At 35.8% G+C, this 21,988-nt stretch overlaps 1 protein-coding gene across 23 annotated transcripts in view; it reads right to left on the reverse strand.

Annotated features, from left to right (window-relative positions):
• CDC42BPA (CDC42 binding protein kinase alpha) overlaps positions 1–21,988 on the reverse strand; it is a 326,652-nt gene that overhangs the window by 206,132 nt on the left and 98,532 nt on the right. For all 23 annotated transcript variants that reach the window (XM_089907512.1, XM_089907440.1, XM_089907467.1 and 20 more), the window contains exons 3-4: positions 13,689–13,772; positions 4,242–4,337 (exon numbers count right to left, since the gene is read on the reverse strand). In XM_089907512.1, the coding sequence (XP_089763638.1) occupies positions 4,242–4,337; positions 13,689–13,772 (180 nt within the window). The remainder of the gene's footprint in view (positions 1–4,241; positions 4,338–13,688; positions 13,773–21,988) is intronic.

The following is a 21,988-nucleotide window of genomic DNA, read 5'->3' on the forward strand; positions in this document are numbered from 1 at the left end:
CAATGAGAGAAAACAAATTTCCACACATTTCATTAGCAAAATGCAAAATATAATAATGATAATTGAATACAATTTTTTTAATATGGACTACTAATGAGAAAATGTAGTTCTTTTGTGGGGAGAGGGGAATAGAACAGTTTGCTTAACTGGGGCTCAAAGTGAGTATTCCCTACCATCAAAAACCTACTGCAAATGCTGATCTGTATTGAGAGTCTACATATTTCATCTGTGAAACTCTATTCACAAAGATAGGTACTGCCAAATCCTCGTATCAGTTCATGAGTATATAATTCTGATTGAGCATATTCCTCTACTTGAAGTGCATTTATAGAATGTTATTAAAAATTTCTCCTAATTCCTGTGTATAAGTATGTCATTACTGCAGATTAACCACTTCTAACTGAAATTTAGGTGGAAGTTCTCAACTGCCCAGTTAAATGGATGTTGAACTACAAACATTTCCTCTGCACTTGCATCCAGTTCCAAAAATTGCTGCTAGAACTGTAGTTTGAGCTCAAAAGATTTATCAGCTGCAAATCTATGTGGAAATGGAAACCTCACTCCTTTTTACTTTTGACAGCATGGGAAGTAGATACAGCAGCTTGACATTACTTGTGATTCAAACAATGTCAGTTGTCAAAATGACTTCACCACAGCATAGTTTTGCATATAAGTGTTGTTTCGCCTTGTAATTTTATTTTAAATTTCTTTTAAAAACATATCAAGTCTACAGGAAAAGCTAATTTCCAAGCCTTTTCAATACTTCATAATAATGGTTGAGGGTGGGGTTTTTTGTTCAGTTATATTTCAATTGGCCCTTTGTTCAAAACATCGCAATAAAATGTTACCACTGCAAAACCGAATGGCTGTATGGTACAGCAAGAATGTTTAGCTTTGATTTCTGATAAAAATCCATGGAAATGATAATAGTTGTTTCCAAAAAACTGAATGAAGCGCAACGTTGATACTGGTTCAACACATGATAGATTCAAATATTTGCTGCAAACTACCTGCTGATTAATAAGACAATGAACATCCACATGCTTTAAGCAACTAATATTTTCACATGATTTGTAAATCTGTCCAAATAAGCCTTTTCCTGCTCATACATATTTTTACCACTCTCAACTGTAATATGTTTTAGCAGATTCCAATTCAGGTTGTACCAAATCAGTGTTTTCTCAACTTCTTTGAAGATAATATGACTGTAATGATTCCACACAAGATATCCATAGAGACTAATTCCTCAGCTATTTCAAACTCAAACATTGACCCCCCAAGTAACAAGGACTGAGCAGAACCAGCACCATCTTTCAACTCAAGAGTCAAAGAAACCCTCTCAATGTGACAGGAAATGATTATTTCCCTGGTTTTAAAATCCATCACTGATGCTGCTCCCATTGTCCTCGATTCTTGAAGCAACTGTTCTCACCAAAACGCTAATAGTCTTAGACAAGTTTATTTTCTGTGGACACATTTCTTTGGCTGCTGCAATCAAACATGATTTAATTAACTCAAGATTGGTAAATGGCTTTCCTTGTTTGGCTAGTAAATGAGCCACTCAGGAACTTACTACAGTTGCAGCCTCATTTTCATTTTTTATTTTGTGAAAAAATTCTGCTGTGATAAGATATTGTTTTAAATTTTCTAACTTTTCTGACTGCTGCTTTCCTGTGAGTTAGGAATGCTGTGATGAGAGCTCAGTTTAGCAATGTAGACATTTATTGTATTCTATTAGTGCAAGTGAAGTGTAGTTGTGCAATAAACACTATGCCGTAATTTAATTCATTAACAAAATAATCCACACTCTACTGTGCCTTAAAAGCATGACACTGAAAAGTCTACTTTTCTTATTTTGACATGAGGCATATGCACTGTTAATTTTAAAAATAATGAAACGTCATGATATAGCACTTGAAATGCTATCAAGTTATAAATTGAAATGCTATCAAGTTATAACTGTCACTGCACTTTGTAGTCTGACTCAGTGCAAAGCAATGAGTGACACATATAGTGTGTTACCCTCTGTCACAGTGCCAGTCTCCATCACAACTAGTCAACTCTGCCACAAAGCAGCCATAGATAATACATAAATCCATGGGCATGGCTGTGTGTCAATAAAACTTTATGAACACTGAAATTTGAACTTTATATAATATTCACATATCATAAAATATTCTTCTTTTGATTTTTTCCAACTACTTAAAAATGTAAAAACAACTCTTAGCTTGCAGGCTGTATGAAAATAGGTGGTGAGCCAGATTTGAGCTGCAGGCCAAAATTCGCCAAAATCTGATTTATAAGAACTACAAGACAGCCTCAGAAACACCAGACTTACATATCTAACCCATTAAATGGATCACATGACAATTCAAACCCAACATATATCAAATTAAACTAATCGTCTTCCCACCTACTTTAAATTTTCTCTTCCTCCTATATTCCCCAACTCAATTCATCACCTACCAACCACTGAATCCCACAAGTCAGACACCAGAAAACTGGGAATCATTCTGACTCCTCTCTCCTCCACTGACACTCACTCAAACACAAGTCCTAATTATTTTACTTCTTAAATAGTACCTGAAACCATCCCCTCCCACTGTCACCTTCATTCAATCCCTCATTATCTGTCACCTGAATATTGTCTCCTAACTAGTCTCTCTAGTTTTGCCCCCTGAAATCCATCCCTAACACTTCTGCTAGGATGTTCTATACAAAATATAAAACTGATTATCACGCTATCCTTAAAACCCTCCTGGAAATTAGAATAAAATTCGAACTCTTCTGCATGGCCTACACTCTGGAAGCCTCATTTTATACCTCTCTCCCCTCCTTATCATAATCACACTAGCCTTCCTCTCATCCCTCAAACGACCTCAGTCCTTTCCTGCCACAAACCCTTCCACAGTCCTAAAACAGCAGCTTCCAAACTTGCTCTGTGAAAGAACCCTGAGAAAGCAAGAAGGAAAGTGGAAGGAGGAAGCTAAGAGATCAATCAGGGCAGTTGCATTTCTATACGTTTCATTGTATAGGCTTTCAGATATAATGTCATTTTACAAAACACACACACTAGAGTTCCATGATCAAAAAAATATTTGTTTTTGAAACTCATGACTGTAAAAGTCTAATTTCCTTACCATAACGTATAAGGTGCTATATTATGTGACTCTTTCATCTCTCCTCCCTCATCCCCAAGCCTCTTTTTCTATCCTTCATCAAGAGGAACATAACAGGTGGCTTCAAATGTCCATGCTCACCAAGCAATCTCCGCCTCTTCTCCCTTCTTGGTTTAGCCAATGTACATTTGTCTTAGAACAGCCCTTATTGACTTCATACCTTTGAATAACTGTTATATTTTTCTTATATGAAACAATGTGAAAATATTATTTACTTGACTGTGAATTCCTTGTCTGGTTCCCCTCACAAGAATGTAAGAATAAGAAAAGAGGTCCTTTGTCTGTCTTATTCACTGGTGAGTCTCTAGAATCTAAAGAACAATGCCTAGCACACAGCACATGTCCAATAAATATCAAATTAATGAAAAATGTCTTATTAATTTTTTATATCCCAGTACATAGTAGTAGTAGCTGGCACAAAGCAGGAACTCAACACATGTATGCTAAAAACTAAACCTTGAAATAAAAACTGGGGTCAGAAAATGAAGAGCTTTGAATAACAGGCCAAGGAGTTGTACACTCGACTGTGACAGATATCACCTATTTTCCTATTTACTTGTTCATCTCTTCAATCTTCAATTGGTAGTGCTTCTAACAGTTTGATTTTCCTCCAAGCTCTGTCCCAACTTCTTTTGTCAAGTGGTTCATGATGTTAATATAAAATTAGACACAGTCTAGATTTTAAATATGGCTCTACTTAAAGTAAACAAATGACAACTTTGAAAAATATGTAAAATTCTAAATAGTAATAGAATACTACAAATAAGATATCTTGAGAAAATAATGGAAAAAAATCCTGACTACCTTTTATAGAATGTAAATCTGTTTGGATTTAGTTTTGACGTGTTTATTAAAAAACATAAAAAATTCCAACGGAAAGGTATTGAATTACCTAGGGAAAGAAATCACATATCAAAATAAACAACTTATACTCTGAAATTCAGTGGTTTTCTAAATAACATTTACATTTAAATAATGCTTAAGAGAAAATAATGCTAAATTCTAAATTCTGCCAATAAAAAATTAATAAGGATATAGAAACATATAAAAAGTGATTCTTACTAAGTTATTGTCATCTTGGAAAGCATAATGCAAAGTTGTAATCCATTTATTGTCTCCATTCACTAACACATCCCTTTCTTCACGAAAACATGCTGTCTGAAAAGGAAAAAAACATTTTTTTAGATAAAGAATACTTCATGTAAAACTAGGAAATATATTATGCAAACAATTGCTTAAAATATTTATTACACTTTCTGTTCTGAAAAGGGAATACATCTAATATTATATGACTTTCCAATAAGTCAAGTTTCAAAGACCCCTCAGAAATTGAACTGGAACAGTACACTTACAAGTATTTTATATTTAAAAATACTGTTGTAGTTCAAAAAAATCAGAAAAATACACAGAGTTATTTAACAACCATGGTCCAATCTACCATCTAGATAATATAAATGTCAACATTTTGTCACATTTACTTCTGATCATTTTGTTATTAAGAAAATATGATACAAGTTGTAGCCTTCCTATTCCTAGAGCATTCCTGTCCCTTCTCCCTCTGAGAAAATGAATAATCTGAAGTTAGTATATATTCTTCCCATCACATGCTTTATTATACATGTATGTGTCCAAAAACAATAGAATTGTTTTGTGTTTTGAAAACTTCCATGAATAGTGTAATTTCATCTATCCCTTTGCATAGATGGCTGTTTACCTTTTAATTGCTGTGGTATTCCATTGTATGAATACGGCAGAATTTATTTATGTAACCCCCCAATCACGAAGATCACCCAATTTTGTGTTATTTCAATGCTGCCAATGAATATATTTGTACAAATGTACAGTAAGTCCCCTACATACGAACCTTCAAATTGTGAACTTTCAAAGATGCGAACATGTGTTCGCACGTCCAGTCACGTAAGTTAGCTCACCTGTCTGGCATACGTTGCCATATGCATGCATCCTCTACAAGTGGCTGTGCTTTTGTGTATATTTTACTGTACAGCACTGTATAGAGTACAGTAGTACAGTATCTTTATTTCAAGCCCAGGATGTCTGGAAGCAAGTGTAAAAGCAGCGGTGATGGAGCTGGTACAGTACTAACGAGACATCACTGGATCGTTTTTTCAAGGGGGTAGATAGAATTGAATCCAGCAAGGAACTAAAACCTGTGCCATCAACGTCAGGCGTGAGTGAAATTGCAGCTCGCCCTCCGTCTCCTATTGCTGACGATCCTTCAACTCTACCATCTCCCACCTCCCCTCCCTCCTCCAGTCAGTAGCTCTCCTTGCCTGTTCACTCGATGCCAGCCCCTGTATGCCAGCTGTTGTGCTGGACTACTGTACTTTTCAAGGTACTGGACTGTGAGATTAAAAATGTTTTATTTTTTGTTTGTTTTTTATGTATTATTTGTGTGAAAAGTACTATAAACGTATTACAGTACAGTACTATATAGCCGACTGTGTTAGTTGGACACCTAGGCTAACTTTGCTGGACCTACAAACAAGTTGGACTTACAAACGTGCTCTCGGGAACGGAGCTCGTTCATTGTAGGGGACTTGCAAGAGTTTCCTAGAGTATACACTTGGAAACAGAAATACTAGTTTTAAGCGTTTTCAACTTTACCAGATTCAGCCAATTTTCTTTCCTAAGTGGTATGCCAGTTGCTACCCTCACCCTAGTGTATGAAATCTCCCATTTTCCCCACATCCTCAACTGCACTTGGCATTGTTAAACTTTTAAGTGCATGTCAATATGATGGGTGTGAAATAATATCTCATCATTCTTTTAATTAACATATTCCTAATTACAGGTGCAAATAAATTTTTTTGTTGCACTCGCTTTTTAATCAATTTTTATTGGAGTATATTGCTTTACAATGTTGTGTTAGTTTCTACTGTACAGCAAAGTGAATCAGCTATACGTATACATATATCCCCTCTTTTTTGGATTTCCTTCCCATTTAGGTCACCACAGAGCATCGAGTAGAGTTCCCTGTAAATAAATAATTTTACATATGCTTATTGGACATCTGAGTTTTCTCTTTGAAAAACTCCCTTTGCCCATTTTCCCTAATGAATTGTCTTTTTCTTACTGATTTATAAAAGTTTTAATTTATTCTGAGGATATATTTCCACTATTATAAAGATATATCCTGGAGAACCTTAGAAATGTGTGGCTAAAAATAAAAAATAACTTTATATGATACTTTATAATTCTATAATATATCTTTAAGTTTTTAATTAAAAAGCTGCTATGCCAAAAAGAACTGAAAGGTAAAGTAGAAATTAAAAGTCTCCCTGAGTCACGCCCTGATAGTTTCACTGTCCACCTGTTATGTCCAGAGGTTACTACCAATATCTCAGTTGAATTTCTTCTCAGAAAATGTCTGTATACACATAAGCATATAATCACACACACACACACACACACACACACGCACACACAAACTATATTCATATGGCATCCCATCTCCCTTATCTTTTCTTCCTTTACACAGATGAGATCACAGTGCTCTGTAAGTCATTTTTTTCAAGTAACAATATATCTGAACAGCTTTCCACACCAGTACATAGAGACCTAATTTTTCTTAATGGCTGTACTACATTCCATACACACTGAAAACCCATCATACAGTATTCTACACATAGCAGGTGCCTAATAATTTCCCACAAGATAAAGTCAACAGCCATGATATACAAAACAATTAGCATTACTTAATTTACCCTAATTACCTTAATTTTTTCCACATATTTCCATAAATTTTATTTGATGCAACAGAATTTCCAAAGCCATTTATTAAAGAGCATCACCAAGAAAAATTTTCAAAAGAAATAAAGCTTAAACCAAATGAATGGGCAGTTTTACCTGTCAATTCAATTATTAAAATCTACAATATTATGCTTTCGTTCACTTTACGGGGAAAATAGAATCACTTGACATACAACTAAGTTCTGTTTTAGACTTTAACTGACCTGAAATTATGGTTTGCTGCTAACATTTTAGAGAGGTGGTGAAGTCTGTCAAGCCTAGGAGACTCCTTTCTCCTGGCTTCATCTTACCAGGACAGCTAACTGAAATTTTAAAGACATTTCCAGCTAGAATCTGGAAATGTGACTGACTGATGACTCCAAACTAAATAAAGCTCCAAAGACTACCTGTCAACAGAACAGATTAAATTTAGTAGGTTCTAATCTATTCTAAACTATGTAGTGAAAAAATAAATTAATTTTTAAAAACATAAAATATAAACTATTTCTAATATAAAATTTTAAACATATACAAGAGGAAGCAGTAAAATAATCCCCTGCCCCCAATGTACCCATCAACCAATTTCAACAATTATTTTATTGTTCAATTTTATTTCATCTACACTCTCACCCACTTACCACCACCCTTCCTCCACGCACATACATGTGAACACTCACACATACGTATATACACAGAGGATTTTTTTGACACAAGTCTCAGACATATGATTTTACCCATACATACTTAGGTATTATAGACTATTCCTATTAATGCCTCAGATACTTAGTTTAGATGTGAAGCACAGTCTCCTTTTTTGCTTCAGTATATCACACTGTCCTCAGTTGGTTGTCACAGCTGAGGAGGGGTGAGGGGTAATGCTACCAGCATCTAGTGGGAAGAGGCCAGGGATGCTGCTCCGCATCCTACAATGCATAGGACAGCCCCCAGATGGAATTATCTGGTCTCAAACGTCATAAGTGCCACTGCTGAAAAACCCTGTTCTAGATCAATATTAACCCAACCATGATGCATGTATACCAAGGATTCAATATAAAGACATTTAATAATGTCCATTTCAATTACAGTTTTGAAAAAACTAAGTAAGATTTTTAAAAAATCCTCCCTTAAAAAAAAGAATATTTGGGTCTCTAAGAATGCGATCATCACAAAGGAGAGGTTACTGGAGACCATATAGCTTCTTCAGATTCTGTCACTCGGTTTCTATTCAACCAAACATTCTGCTTGCACAGTGATGGTTTTGAGTGTTGTGCAGTTTTACATTGTTAATATTCAGTTACATACTGTTTAAATTTTATCCTTAATGGGTTATTGGTTAAAAAGAAAGAAGAAAAGGAATGCCTATGCTGAAACAGAAGTTACTACAGACCATATATAAATGATAATAATTCTGCAAAACTGTCACATGATTCTCTTCCCTAGACCCATAGGTGCATTCATCAGATCATTATTCTTATACAGAATATCCAAATTGCCCAAATACTTGGAAATCACATGTTAAAATGAGAAAATCCATTCATGATATATCTACTTTGGCTTCTAATTTATAAGTAATAAAGACTTATCTCACCCATGAAGTATTACCACAGAAGAAGACTTTCAAATAATAATTGAATCATTCTCTCTAAGCTAATATTTGAGGGGAAAAAAGTCAAGTTTTTTTTTATTTTAAAAAAATAGATAAACAGGTGGAATTTTAAATCACAAAATGCAAGAACTTCAAATATCAGCTCTTACACACCAAAGCATCAATTTACTTTTAGATCTCCATATGAATATGTATTTGGTGACCAAATGAAACATGAGATACATCACATAAATCATTTGATAACATCCACGGTTGGCAAATGTGTGAGAAAACAGACATGTTTAAATACTATGAGTGCAAAGATATACTGATCCAACTTTTTTTAGAAGACAATTTGGCAATAGCTATCGAAGTTTAAAGGTATACCCGTCCCACACAACCCAGGAATTCCACTACTGAGGAGTTTAATCTGGGGAGTGGATAAACTCTAGAGTCAGCAGGACGTGAAAATCCCTTAGCGTAAAAGCTATACTTAAAATCCCTTCAACCTCAGCATACACAACCTGGAGTGCCTCAGGGCAGCCAACAGCAACATCTCTGATTAACAGTATTTCACAGCCCTTTCTATTTCTGTTACATTGCATATACTTCTTAGGTGGTGTGACTAGTTCTGATGCACTATTTTCTCTCTTGTTTTGAAATTTCTCTTTGCTAAACACACATAGTTAGATTTGGTGAAATAACCAAATACAAACAGCAAAAAGGTGGAAATAATCTAAATGCCCATCAATGTTTAAAAAAAAAATCATCATACTAAACAATATATCCATTCAGTATAATGAAATTATTAAAAAGAATCAAGCAGGGCTTCCCTGGTGGTGCAGTGGTTAAGAATCCGCCTGCCAATGCAGGCGACACGGGTTCGAGCCCTGGTCCGGGAAGATCCCACATGCCGCGGAGCAACTATGCCCGTGCGCCACAACTACTGAGCCTGCGCTCTAGAGCCCGCGAGCCACAACTACTGAAGCCCGCATGCCAAGAGCCCATGCTCCACAACAAGAGAAGCCACTGCAATGAGAAGCCTGCACACTGCAACGAAGAGTAACCCCTTCTCACCACAACCAGAGAAATGTCCGCATGCAGCAACAAGAACACAACGCAGCCAAAAATAAAATAAAAAATAAATAAATACTGTATTTTAAAAAAAAAAAAAAAAAGAGGGCTTCCCTGGTGGCGCAGTGGTTGAGAGTCCGCCTGCCGATGCAGGGGACATGGGTTTGTGCCCCAGTCCGGGAAGATCCCACATGCCATGGAGCGGCTGGGCCCGTGAGCCATGGCCGCTGAGCCTGCACGTCCGGAGCCTGTGCTCCGCAACGGAAGAGGCCACAACAGTGAGAGGCCCGCGTACCGCAAAAAAAAAAAAAAGAATTAGGTAAAATTATAAATATGGAAAAATCCAATATATATTATTAAGTGATAAAAGCACTGTGAAAAAATCAGTCTTTTAATATGATTCCAGTATAGTAAAATTTTCTATTAAGGATAAATAAATCATCTTAATAATGATTTACTTTGAACAGAAAGACTGGACATCTGAGGGAGGGAAAAAAAAGCTTTCATTTTTTTACTTGTTATTTTCTAGAGTGCTTGCATTTTCTTTTTTTTTTACTATACGTAGCAGATCAGGAAGTAGAGGCAGTTCCAATCTAATGACCTCAATTCATTACTACTATTAACTACTACAGCTACTACTACTACTCCTCCTGGCACATACATGTATAAAAATAATAAAACAGGGCTAACAACAGTAACAAAAATAGTAAGACAACAGGCATAAACCAGTACTATCACAGTTAAACTAAGATATATTATTCCTCCACTTATGGTATAGAGACAATTATCTTTATTTAACAAATAAGATAACTGAGCCTTGGAAAGGTTTGACTCTTGAGATGGAGAGCATTTCTGTAAACTATACTGCATCTTCCAACGAAATGAGTAAGACATCTCCTATATCAGTGAAATCAATAAGAGTTGAATAAATTTGAAGTGAAAGTAAAATTCACAGAATAGATTAGGAGAAGTTAACTTAAGGGATTGTTGACATACTAACAAAGTTTGTAAATGATGAATCTCTAGAGATATTAATCTTTGTAACTATAAGATTATTTACTAATTGTCTATCTGCCAGGTATAGAAAGAGACAAATTTCCTAGTATCTTCAAATAATCCATGTCCCACTAATTATATATCTGTTACATACCTTAAATAGAAATAAATATGACAAACAGGTTGGAGGTAAATCTCTGAATAGTGTTCTAAAGTATCAACAATACACAGATTTAAAAAGTAAGAAATTTTGCTGCTCATTTGTAATTCATTAAGCATCATTGGTAGGACCAGTTTTCCCAAATTAGATAAGTAATGATCAGAATGGGTTTCTTTTCAATGTTTTTTTAAAAAAAGGATTTGACAATTCAAGTACAGAAATATAATTCCATCCTACTTTAAAATGAACTCCTCTTTAAGAGTTTCAATGTAGAATTTCTTCCTAAAAAATGAAAGTTTCAAATAGTTTGAGGCAAGTTCCTTTCAAATACTGAACCAGCCTTGTATCCCTCAAATAAACCCCACTTGGTCATGGTGTATGATTTGCTTTATATATTGCTGAACTCTATTTGCTAATATTTTCTTAAGGATATTTGCATCTATGTTCATGAGGCATATTGATCTTTAACTTTCTTTGTATGGTCCTTATCTGATTATTCCATCAGAATAATACTGACCTCACGGAATGAGTGACATTCCTTGGGTCCCAAGGCCCCTAGTTTTTCCACATTCTCTCTGCCTTTCAGAGTCTTTGTATATCTGTTTTATGTGTAACATCCATGGTCTTTAGCTGTACTTAATGGGAAAGATAGGAAGAAGCACATCTATTCCATCTTGCCCCAGAAACAGAACATATTAATGATTTTTAATTCAACAAAATAATATTTAATTTTTAATTATTCCTGTTTTATCTTCAATTTTGCCACTTCCTCCAGTGAGTAATGAAAGTTAAACCAGTTACTCTTTCTTTTCAAAATTCTTCCCCAACATATATACACTACCAAACGTAAAATAGATAGCTAGTGGGAAGCAGCTGCATAGCACAGGGAGATCAGCTCGGTGCTTTGTGACCACGTAGAAGGGTGGGATAAGGAGGGTGGGAGGGAGGGAGATGCAAGAGGAAAGAGATATGGGGACATATGTATATGTATAACTAATTCACTTTGTTATAAAGCAGAAACTAACACACCATTGTAAAGCAATTATACCCCAATAAAGATGTTAAAAAAAAAAAAAAAGATGTTAAAAAAAAAATTTCTTCCCCAACATATCCAACATCATAAAAAGTAAGTACAAACTTTAATTAAATTTTTTAGAAGTTCTAACCCTGGAACACTAACCCACTACAATTATGAGTTCTGCAAAACAATTCGAACATAATTCTTTACTAATTTTTAATAATAAGACTTATTGCTCCAACTGCTGGCAATGCTGTCAGCCCCTCCAGGCTTTGTCTCAGCCAACGAAAGCCTACTAGTCCAAGGCCATGTCCTTCTGGAGGCAGCCCGTATCCAATGAGTAACTGAGGCAAGTGCATAAAGGTCAACCATTTGGCCCAAGGCAGGACAACTCTGAAGGACCATTTCTGCTCCACGGATCCCTGTTGGATCAACAGAGGCTGAAGGGGCAGCTTGACTTCTCCCTGACAAATCGTATTTCACCTCCTTTCCCGTCTGTCAATGTCAATTTCAAAGGCACCCCCTAATAAACAGACTGCATACTAAACTCAATCTCAGTGTTTATTACCTGGAAAATATGACCAGCGACAGTAAGGCAATTCAGTTTTAGGGAAATACAAAAGTAAATATTGAAGTTATTGAATATAACGGGCACTGGCACATATGTCAGAGAGTGACATAAAACTTCCCAGATACTCTTTTAAACACGATTTTATTACCTCTGTAATTACCTCTGGGAGGCAGAGAGGGGCTGGACTTGGGCAGGGTATAGTCAAAGAGTACCTTAGCTTTATCTGTAAAGTGCTATTATTTGTTTTACAAAGAATATATCTGTAATTTCATGTGTGCAGTTTTTTTCAGTAGGCAAATAGAAAAAAAAAGACTGAAAGCAAAACTTGCCCAAAATGTTATTAATTCTAAGTGATGGAATACAAGTGATTATTAGTTTCTTCTTTGTGTTTCGTTATTTCTTCAAATTTTCTAAAAGAAAGAAATACTGAAGTATTTACTTTCACTACCACAGTATGTATCTATCATCATGGGAACCATTTTTGCTTTTCCCGATGTATTTGCTGTTTTTCAGGTTGCTACAAGTACTGGTATATACAGAAAGATTTCTAAGGGCTAATTTCTCATTATCCTCTTATGAATCTTACTACCCTCTAGAGCTAACACTCAGCCTACTAAGCAGTTTAATCCTTCTGCAAGTTAAAATATTTCCACACCGGTAAGTTCTGCTTCCCTGAGGCCCCTGAATGCCCTACCTCACTGAGCAACTCACTATAACCCAGAGCAGCAGGAGACCTCCAGAACCACTTCCCAAATTTACGTGTAATGTCAGGTTTGACATACATATCGGCTATTAGATATTTTTAACATCATTCCAGTCAGTCTTTCCCTCAAATCTAGCACCAAGATTAAAATGCTGACAACTCTTGCAACAGCAGATTTGACTCCCATTTTTAATAATATGAAACAAAACATAAATTTAACTGCATAGTCAGCAATAAACAGAATTCTTGCAGGCCATATTCAAAATTCCTGCTGAATTTGCTTACAGCAGAATACAGATAAATAATATAAACAAGTTATATCAAATTGGGTATCAATCACTACAAAATTTCTTCCTATAAAAGAAACTGGTTTCCACACATCCTTTTAACATAAGTGTCTAAGCCTGACACTCAAAGGGTTTCCATTTGGTTTTCAGATAATATTAAAATAGCGTCACAAATGTAACATTCATCATAACTATAACATAATTGTGAATTACTGAATTTGTCTCTTAGGCTTTAAAAAATAATGCCATCGTAGATAAAAGGTTACTAAATGATACTTAAAGACCTATGGGCTCTCAATAATTTTATTTTTCTCTAAAAATATTTCTAAAATATTATTTAAATATTCCAATAATTAGAATCTTACCTCAGCTCTTTTCAGCATTTCCCATTTATTCAATATTTTCATGGCAAATACTTTATCTGCATTTTTTAGTTTCACTACAGCAACCTAGGAAAGGAAATACAACTTTTAAAATGTGACAAATAATACTTTTTTCAGTCATCCATTTTCCTTTTTCCTCTCTGTAAAAAAAAATAAATACCAAAATTATCAGATTTCCATGCAGTTCAAATTCTAAGATCCTAAATCAAATAATATTGTCAGTTGAAAAAGTTACATTAGTGAACATGTGCCAAACAAACAACTGTGTTTTTGAACATGGTGTCGGTTGGTGATCGTATATTATATTCTCGTTTTCAAGTTTTCTGCTCTGGAATTTAAACTCAATATCTACTATCACTAAGAAATTGACCAAAATGTACCAAATGAAACAACTAGAGCTTAAACACTGCATGCCAAATTCCAACACGATGCTACAGGGAAAGCCAGCTGCCAAAACAAACATGTTTCATGGGGATCAAACAGTATGCCATAAACTGACACGCCACATATTCTTACACACTATACCACAACCCCCAACGTGCGCGCACGCACACACACACACACACACAACCTAAAGATCGATTAAGGCTAACATCTCTACAAATTGCAGACTTCACACATACCTTTCCGACACAAAAAGGAACAGATATTTCTGTATTTTGTATTCTAGTTATGGATTAAAAGACTTACAAATAAGTAATCCCCTATTTTCACTCTCAACAAACTGATTACATTTCTGTTTCTACTTCTCTCCCTCAGTTTGACTAGATAATCTCAAAGGGCCCTTGCAGCTCACTTGGGGTGCTATAGAGCAGAGACTGAACTACATTAAGAGGAGACAAAGGCTGTTTCCAGCCTTTACTGGGGGCGGGTGGAGTAGGGGGAAGACAAATACTACTCTGATGTGCAGAAGGAGAAAACAAACTATATACAACATATCTTCAAACAGTTCAAAAGGATAGTTCTAAGCATAGAGAATAGGTTTAAACTCAAGTCCAAAATTTTTTAAATCTTAACAGCAAATGTACATATCAGGGGCATTTAATAAATTTATTTTTGGATCATTGTGCAATAACAATAATATGACTATATAATTAAAATCAGTGTATAATACTATAATATTATCTAAACTAGAATACATCTTGGTAATTGTCATAAATGGTTATACTAATGACTGTGATTACAGTTTCTCATCAATTAAAATGGTGGGAAGGAAGGAGAAATATCTCAAATTCATATGCAGTCACTTTAGTCTTTAGTCGTATCTGGTCATATCTGCAGAAATGATGGATCAGTTGGTTCATGTTTAAAGAAAAGGGGCTGTACAAGATATAGAAACAACTTAAATACCCAATGAGAGATGAATGGATAAAGAAAATGGAATATTATTCAGCCATAAAAAAAGAGGGAAATCTTGCTTTTGTGACAACATGGGTGAACCTAGAGGATATTATGCTAAGTGAAAGAAGCCAGAAACAGAAGGACAAAAACTGTATGATCTCACTTCTATGGGAAATCTGAAAAAGGTGAACTCACAGAAACAGAAAATTCTATTTCTAGAATTCTAATTCTAGAAAGGTGGTGAAAGGGGCTGGGACTTGAAGGAGACGGGGAGATGTTGGTCAAAGGGTACAAATTTCCTGTTATAAGATGAGAGATGAGTAAGTTCTGGGGGTCTAATGTACAGTATGGTGACTATAGTTAACAGTATTGTATTATATACTTGTAAGTTGCTAGAAAAGTAGATCTAAATGTTCTCACCACAAAAAAGGCGGTGGGGGGGGGAGTGCTGTGATAAGGAGCAAGGAAAAACTTGAAACATTTTTTCACTAGGATCTCTGAAAGTCTGCAAACGCAAGTGTCATTATTCTGTAGACCCAAATCATATGCTGCACAATTGGGAGCACAAACAGATGGAAGGATAGGAGCATAGAGCTAGACGTCCCTACATTTAAGACAGGGAAGAGATAAGGACGGCTATCACTTAAGCCCTCCCTTATGCTGATTTAGAGAAGAATGGCTGAAAGACTCCAGCACTTAGATTTGCCCTTCTCAGGTCATGTGGTGTGAAAAGAACTCCTCCCAGCACTGTGTGATTCACGAATTTTCTATGCACATGAGTATATAAGTATCTGATGATAACCAGTATAGTAGCAGCAGTATTCACCAACACATACAGTGTGTTCTAAATGCCAGTTACTCTTCTAAGAGTTTTATGAAGGTCCACAATCCCTTACCTGCAATTCTAAAAGCCAAAGGGTTTTCAAAATTCATTTGGCAACATATACTGACATCAGGCTAAGCATAGTTTTGGGGGAGTTTTGTTTTCTTTTTAATCTCAGTGTAAAGATAAACATGCTTCATTGCAGAAACACCAACGCATTTGCTTATGAGGTTCTGCTCAAAACCCCAATAGGACTGTTATATAAAATAGAGTATATGTATTAAATTATCTTTCTAAAATCCAAATACTATTGGAACCAAAACCACCTCTGGATTATAGAGCTGTGCAGTAGAAATAAGCTAGCACTTACTGAACACTCAAACCCTGAGCTAGCACTTATTGTGGCTGTGCAGGGTAGTGGTGATAGCGTGGACTCTACAGCCAGACTCGGGCTATACACAAGTATAAAATATTTAAAGCAGGGTCTGGCACTTAATAGGTGTTCAATAAGCAATAGCTATTATTATGTGTCAAGCATTGCACTAAGCACATTATAGCCCAATCTCTCAACTGTTGTTTACTCTATCACTAATATGTGGTAGACGTTAAACATCCTAATTTCTTCCATTTCTGTAACTAGGAAATAAGAAGCTTTGATCTCTTCAACTTCCAACTTTATAAATTTATACCCATGACACATACATCAACATAGAAATGTAGTTAGAAATATCCTCAAATGAACATATATATATACAAATAAAAACTAAGCCACGCGTGGTTTCCAACAGTAAAATATTGTAAATAACTTAAATATTCTGAAAGGTGAAAGTGACTGAACATATCACAAACAATAGAAAATTATTAATATTCTTGAAAATGTTGTTAAAGAATACTATTTAATAGGGAAAAGTTCACAATATATTGTTTAAAAGAAGTTTATTAAAATTTGTACACTAAAATTAATTTTTTTATATATAAAGTATATAGCTATACATTTCTATGCCATATTTATTCTGAGAAAGGCATCAAAACATTTTAAAAATCAGGTATTTCTAGGGGATATGATTTCTATTGCCCTTTCTACATTTTCTGGACAGAACATATAAAATTTGAAGCATGGGATGGGATAGTGTAGAATACCATACCTCATCCTGATCATGAAATGACCACTAATTACTGAGGTATTTATAGTGTGGCTGATAATGGCCAAAACGAGACCCATACTACACACCTATGTGATAATCAGGAATGCCATGCTGCTGCAGGGTGAAAAACATTCTCAAAGCTATCTTACAACAGTTTCATGAGCTGCCTAAAAACTCTTCTGGAATGCAGTGGGATGTGGTGAAATAAAAATGTCAGTTCACACAGAACACAAACTTATGGTTACCAAAGGCAGAATGGGGTGAGGGAGGGACAAATTAGGAGTTTGGGATTAGCAGATACAAACTACTATATATAAAATAAACAACAAGGTCCTACTGTATAGCACAGGGAACTACATTCAATATCCTGTAATAAACCATAATGGAAAAGAATATGAAAAATATGTGTCTGTATCACTTTGCTGTACACCAGAAACCAACACAACATTGTAAATCAGCTATACTTCAATTTTTTTAAAAGGCAGTTCAGAAAATACTCTTAAATTATCAAATTGATGACATGATGAGACAAGAATACGAAGTTGATGAAGTGATAAAATAAAACTGATCTTGCTTTTCTCCTTTAACACTACAGATCATTTTCACGTTCATTTCAGTAAAGAAGAAGAAGGAGGAGGAGAAGGGGGAGGGGGAGGAGGAGGAGAAGGGGGAGGGGGAGGGGAAGGAGGAGGGGGAAGGTAGGAGGAGGGGGAGGGGGAGGAGAGGGGGAGGAGGGGAGGAGGGGGAGGAGGGGGGAGGAGGAGGAGGAGGAGGAGGAGGAGGAGGAGGAGGAGGAGGAGGAGGAGGAGGAGGAGGAGGAGGAGAGGATTATCCTAGAAATCTAACTTCAGGTTCTAGATTTTCAAGAACCACAGCTAACTGACATATAAGGGGGTAGTACGTTAAAATGTCCTTTCTTATATAATTTGATCAGAATGAACAGTACACTTAGTATGGACAGGAAGATTATAAATTTAATACAGAACAAAGACATGTTTTTAAAAAACACCAAATATAGAGCTGTCTTTAAAGATAGCATATTAAAAGCACTACGATGTTAGAAAAACTGCAAATGCTACAGAAAAATCAGTAGGTGACAAATGTAAATGAATGAGTTCTTAAACACAATTTAAGAATCATCACTTATAGATACAACATATAACTTAGGAATGATCATACTATATTAAATAGAATTTCAATATCCAAGAAGCAGCTGGCATGCAGTTCTACAAATCTAGTCTACATTCAATATATCCAGAATTTGCCATACCTCCTCCACTAGTCCATACCATTCCCATCTACCATTATTTCTTGCCTGGACTATCCTGCCTAGCCTCTCTACTTCTGCTCTCACAGCCCAAAATCTGTTCTCAAAACATCAGCCACAGTGATTCTGTTTAAACTAGCTCAGATCATGACACTCCGCTCCAAAACTTCAGTTTCTGACCTCTCTCCATGTAAAAAAGTCCTTGCTATAACTTATAAGTAGCGTGGTCCAACATATCGTGGTCTCCCAGATCTCATATTACTCTCCTCCTAGATTGCTCTCTCCAAGTATACTGATCACCTTGTTCAATCTCAACTTAGTGTTTTTGCACTTATTACTCCGTAGGTCTCAAATGGTCTTTCCCCGCTATAGCTACATGGTTTGCTCTCTCAATCCCTTCCTAAAATGTCATTCTGCCCTTTCACACTTTCTATCCCATTTCTTTGCTTCCTTTTCCCCTTAGCTCTTTTTATTTAACAAACTGTATATTCTATTTATGTATTTTGCTTACTGTTTGCCTCACTCACTAGAACATAAGCTCTAGGTGGGTAGGTATTATTTTTTTCTCATTTGTTCACTAGTATGTGCCCAGTGCTTGGGAATCAATAGGTACGCAATAAATATTTACTGAATAAATAACGAGTGATTTGTAATCTATATGAGTGTATCTACATAGAAAGCTGAAAGGCATCAATACGCTCAGCTTCAAGTACACTACTAAATTGATACTGAAACTCAAATAAAAATAAGGCATTATGATAAAAGAGATACAATTCTGTATCTTAAGGTCTAAGTGTGTACCAGATTATTCCAGCTCATGTTGCTCTCTTAACAATTATGTATGGCTTTTAAGGTCTCAACTTCACAACTTAGCTTTTATTATCTTTCGTGTATTGTTACTGTTCACTATTTATTGCTCCATGTCTTTGTCTCCTTTTTATCTCTGCTGTATAATGTCTACCATCACCTATTATTAATAATAATAAACAAAAACAACTCATTTATCGAAAGCTTACTGTGACTGGCACTGGGCTGAGCACAATACATATACTGCCAAAATCAATTCCTACACCACTCTAAAGTAGGTTCTACAGTCCTCACGACCTGATTACAGAGCTAGAGTTATTTACTGCTATGAGTACTGAATAGTTCTCCAGGTTTTTGAAGAGATCTTCCCATTCATCATGCCTATAGTCTTGATTCCTATTGTCATGTTAATGGTGATCACTGTTAATATGAATGGAAATCACTGTATTTGTTTTTTATAAACTGTTCTGTTAGTGATCAGTCTGTATTCAAAATATTTAATTAAAAAAATACTGAGTCTCTTTAACAAGCAAACTAAAAACACTACAGAGTTCACTAAACTGGCTAGAGGTATCCTCTCTATGGAGTTGCAATTTATATATATAGTAGTGATAGTCAAAATATTTAGAAATTGGTACAGCATGGGCATTGACCAATTAGAGCAGACACTGGCTATAAAAATATAGTACGCCCATGCCAGTGTGCCCCTATGGACTGAAGACTAGCCCATATACAGAGGCTTCAAAGGTGAATCATGCAATATAACTTCAAACGTCTTTCACTCTCCCTTGAATCCCAGGAGAGCCAGGGTACAGAGTTTTTAAGGAAGAATGAACAGCTAAAAATAATTCTCCTTTCAGACCCTAAGACTAGGTTATGCAGATACATTAGGGCCTAGTTATGGTAATTAGAGGAAGCAAGCTAATTAAAAGCTTTTGACACCTGAAGCAGGGGTAGCAGGCCAAAGCAGCAAGCTTTCACAACAAGCTCTGAAGCCCAGAAGCCTTGAAGCTGCCGGAGCAAGGCTGGAGCAGGCAGAAGCGGTGAGCCACCAGGAAACTGTGGACAGGCAACACCCAGGGCGTAAGTTAAAGGTTTTCCTGAAAGCAAAAAGGAAAACCCAGCGTTAAGTTAAGCAGTAACTGACAACAATTGAGCCGTAGAGAGTAGGTTCTTAACTCATAGAGCTGTTGATTTTCAATTATATCTTGCTCCTTTATTATTTCCCATAATTTACGCATTTCTTGTAGGAGGTACATAAATTATGCTTTCATTTTCAGAGTTTTTTTTTTTTTTTTTAAAGAAAAAGCATAATTGAGAGAAATGCTGTTTCTGTCAGATATCCATGCCAGAGATGAACCTATCCACTGGGTCTATATAATACCTAATGACAAATTCCTGATAGAAGACAAAATACTTTGGAGGAAAAAAAATTCTCTTTAGGGCTGTCTGCATTTTGAAATCTATTAGTTGATAACTACTATAGGGTATGTAAGGCCACCAGAGATATTTTAACCAGGAATGAATAACTAACAGTAAGAACTCATAAACCAGCCAATACTACTTTTCTGTACAAAATTCACTGTCTTAAAATAGAGTAAACTATCTACAATCTATTTGTTGCTTTTATTTTACATATTTTAATTAATATACATACAGAGCAAGGAGACAGGGAGAGAGGGAGAGAGGAGGGAAGGAGGGAAGGGAGGGAGGGAGGAAAGAAAGAAAAAAAGGAAGGAAGGAAGAAAGAAAGAAAAAGAAAGAAAGAAAGAAAGAGAGAGAGAGAGGGAAAGAAAGAGAGAGCGAGAGAGAAAGGAAGGAAGAAAGGAGAAGAGAAAGGAAAAGGAAGGAAGGCACCTTCTCATACTAAATCTCAAGTATTATCAGTCATGCATTAAACACTCTGAATTGACTCTGGGTCACACTGGCCTATGACCAGGCAGGACTTAGTCTACTGACAGCCAGACTGCTGTCTGCAGCAGCCCACTCCCGACCCTGCACGCATTCTTCAATTCTTCCAAGCATTAGGACTACAGAGCAAATGTCACTGTCCTTAACTATCTGCCTCACTTAATCCTACTGAGTAACTGTAAGCAACTCTCCAGGGCCCTGTCCTTTTCTTCAGTCCCTTTTATGGAAAAAAATATATAAACAAATATACACATTATTTAAGTATTTAAATTATTGCTTTATTTTTTCCATAGTTCAATCTCAACTGAGCCCTAAATCTATCTGCAGCCTCACCATTAATCCTTTGTCCTTTACCAATCTTCTAAAATGACCTGTGCCACCCTGCTACCACCATCTATCCTATCCCTGACCTATCCAAACCTTACCCTGCAGTTAATGACCTGGTAGCCTACTTCACAGAAAATAGATCCTTCACATTCCCTCATACCACCTTTAAATGTTTCTATATTTCTACTTCTCCTTACTTCTTTTCCTTTTGAGCCCAAGCAAGAAGTGTCCCCACCACTTGCAAGGATAACAGTATCCTTCCTTTTCTTCTTTCCCTTGTTCCATTAAAGATTTATTTCTGGACTTCAAGCCTTCTTTCTTATGGCTCCTGAACATCAATTGATAAACTTTTCCATGACCATCTCCCATCCAAAAACAAAACATAAAACAAAAACTTTATTGCCATCCTACCTTCCCCTCAAGAAAGTGATATCACATCCCTTTTTCCACAAGGTATCATTTCTCCATAAAGCAAAGAGTACTATATGCTTGCTTTTTCCACTTGTTCATCATTCGTTTCTCAGCCTTCTTCAATCACCTATTTCAATCTAGTTGCTATTTCCCTATACTGGACTGAAATTACTCTCTCAAAGATCAATTATGACCTTCCAAATTCCAAATAAAATATATTGTTCTCAACTCTCATCTGTTTCAACCTCTC

This window comes from Delphinapterus leucas, chromosome 1, assembly GCF_059928025.1.
Source record: "Delphinapterus leucas isolate spDelLeu-1000000601 "Yukka" chromosome 1, BTC_Dleu_Yukka2, whole genome shotgun sequence".
NCBI lineage: Eukaryota > Metazoa > Chordata > Mammalia > Artiodactyla > Monodontidae > Delphinapterus > Delphinapterus leucas.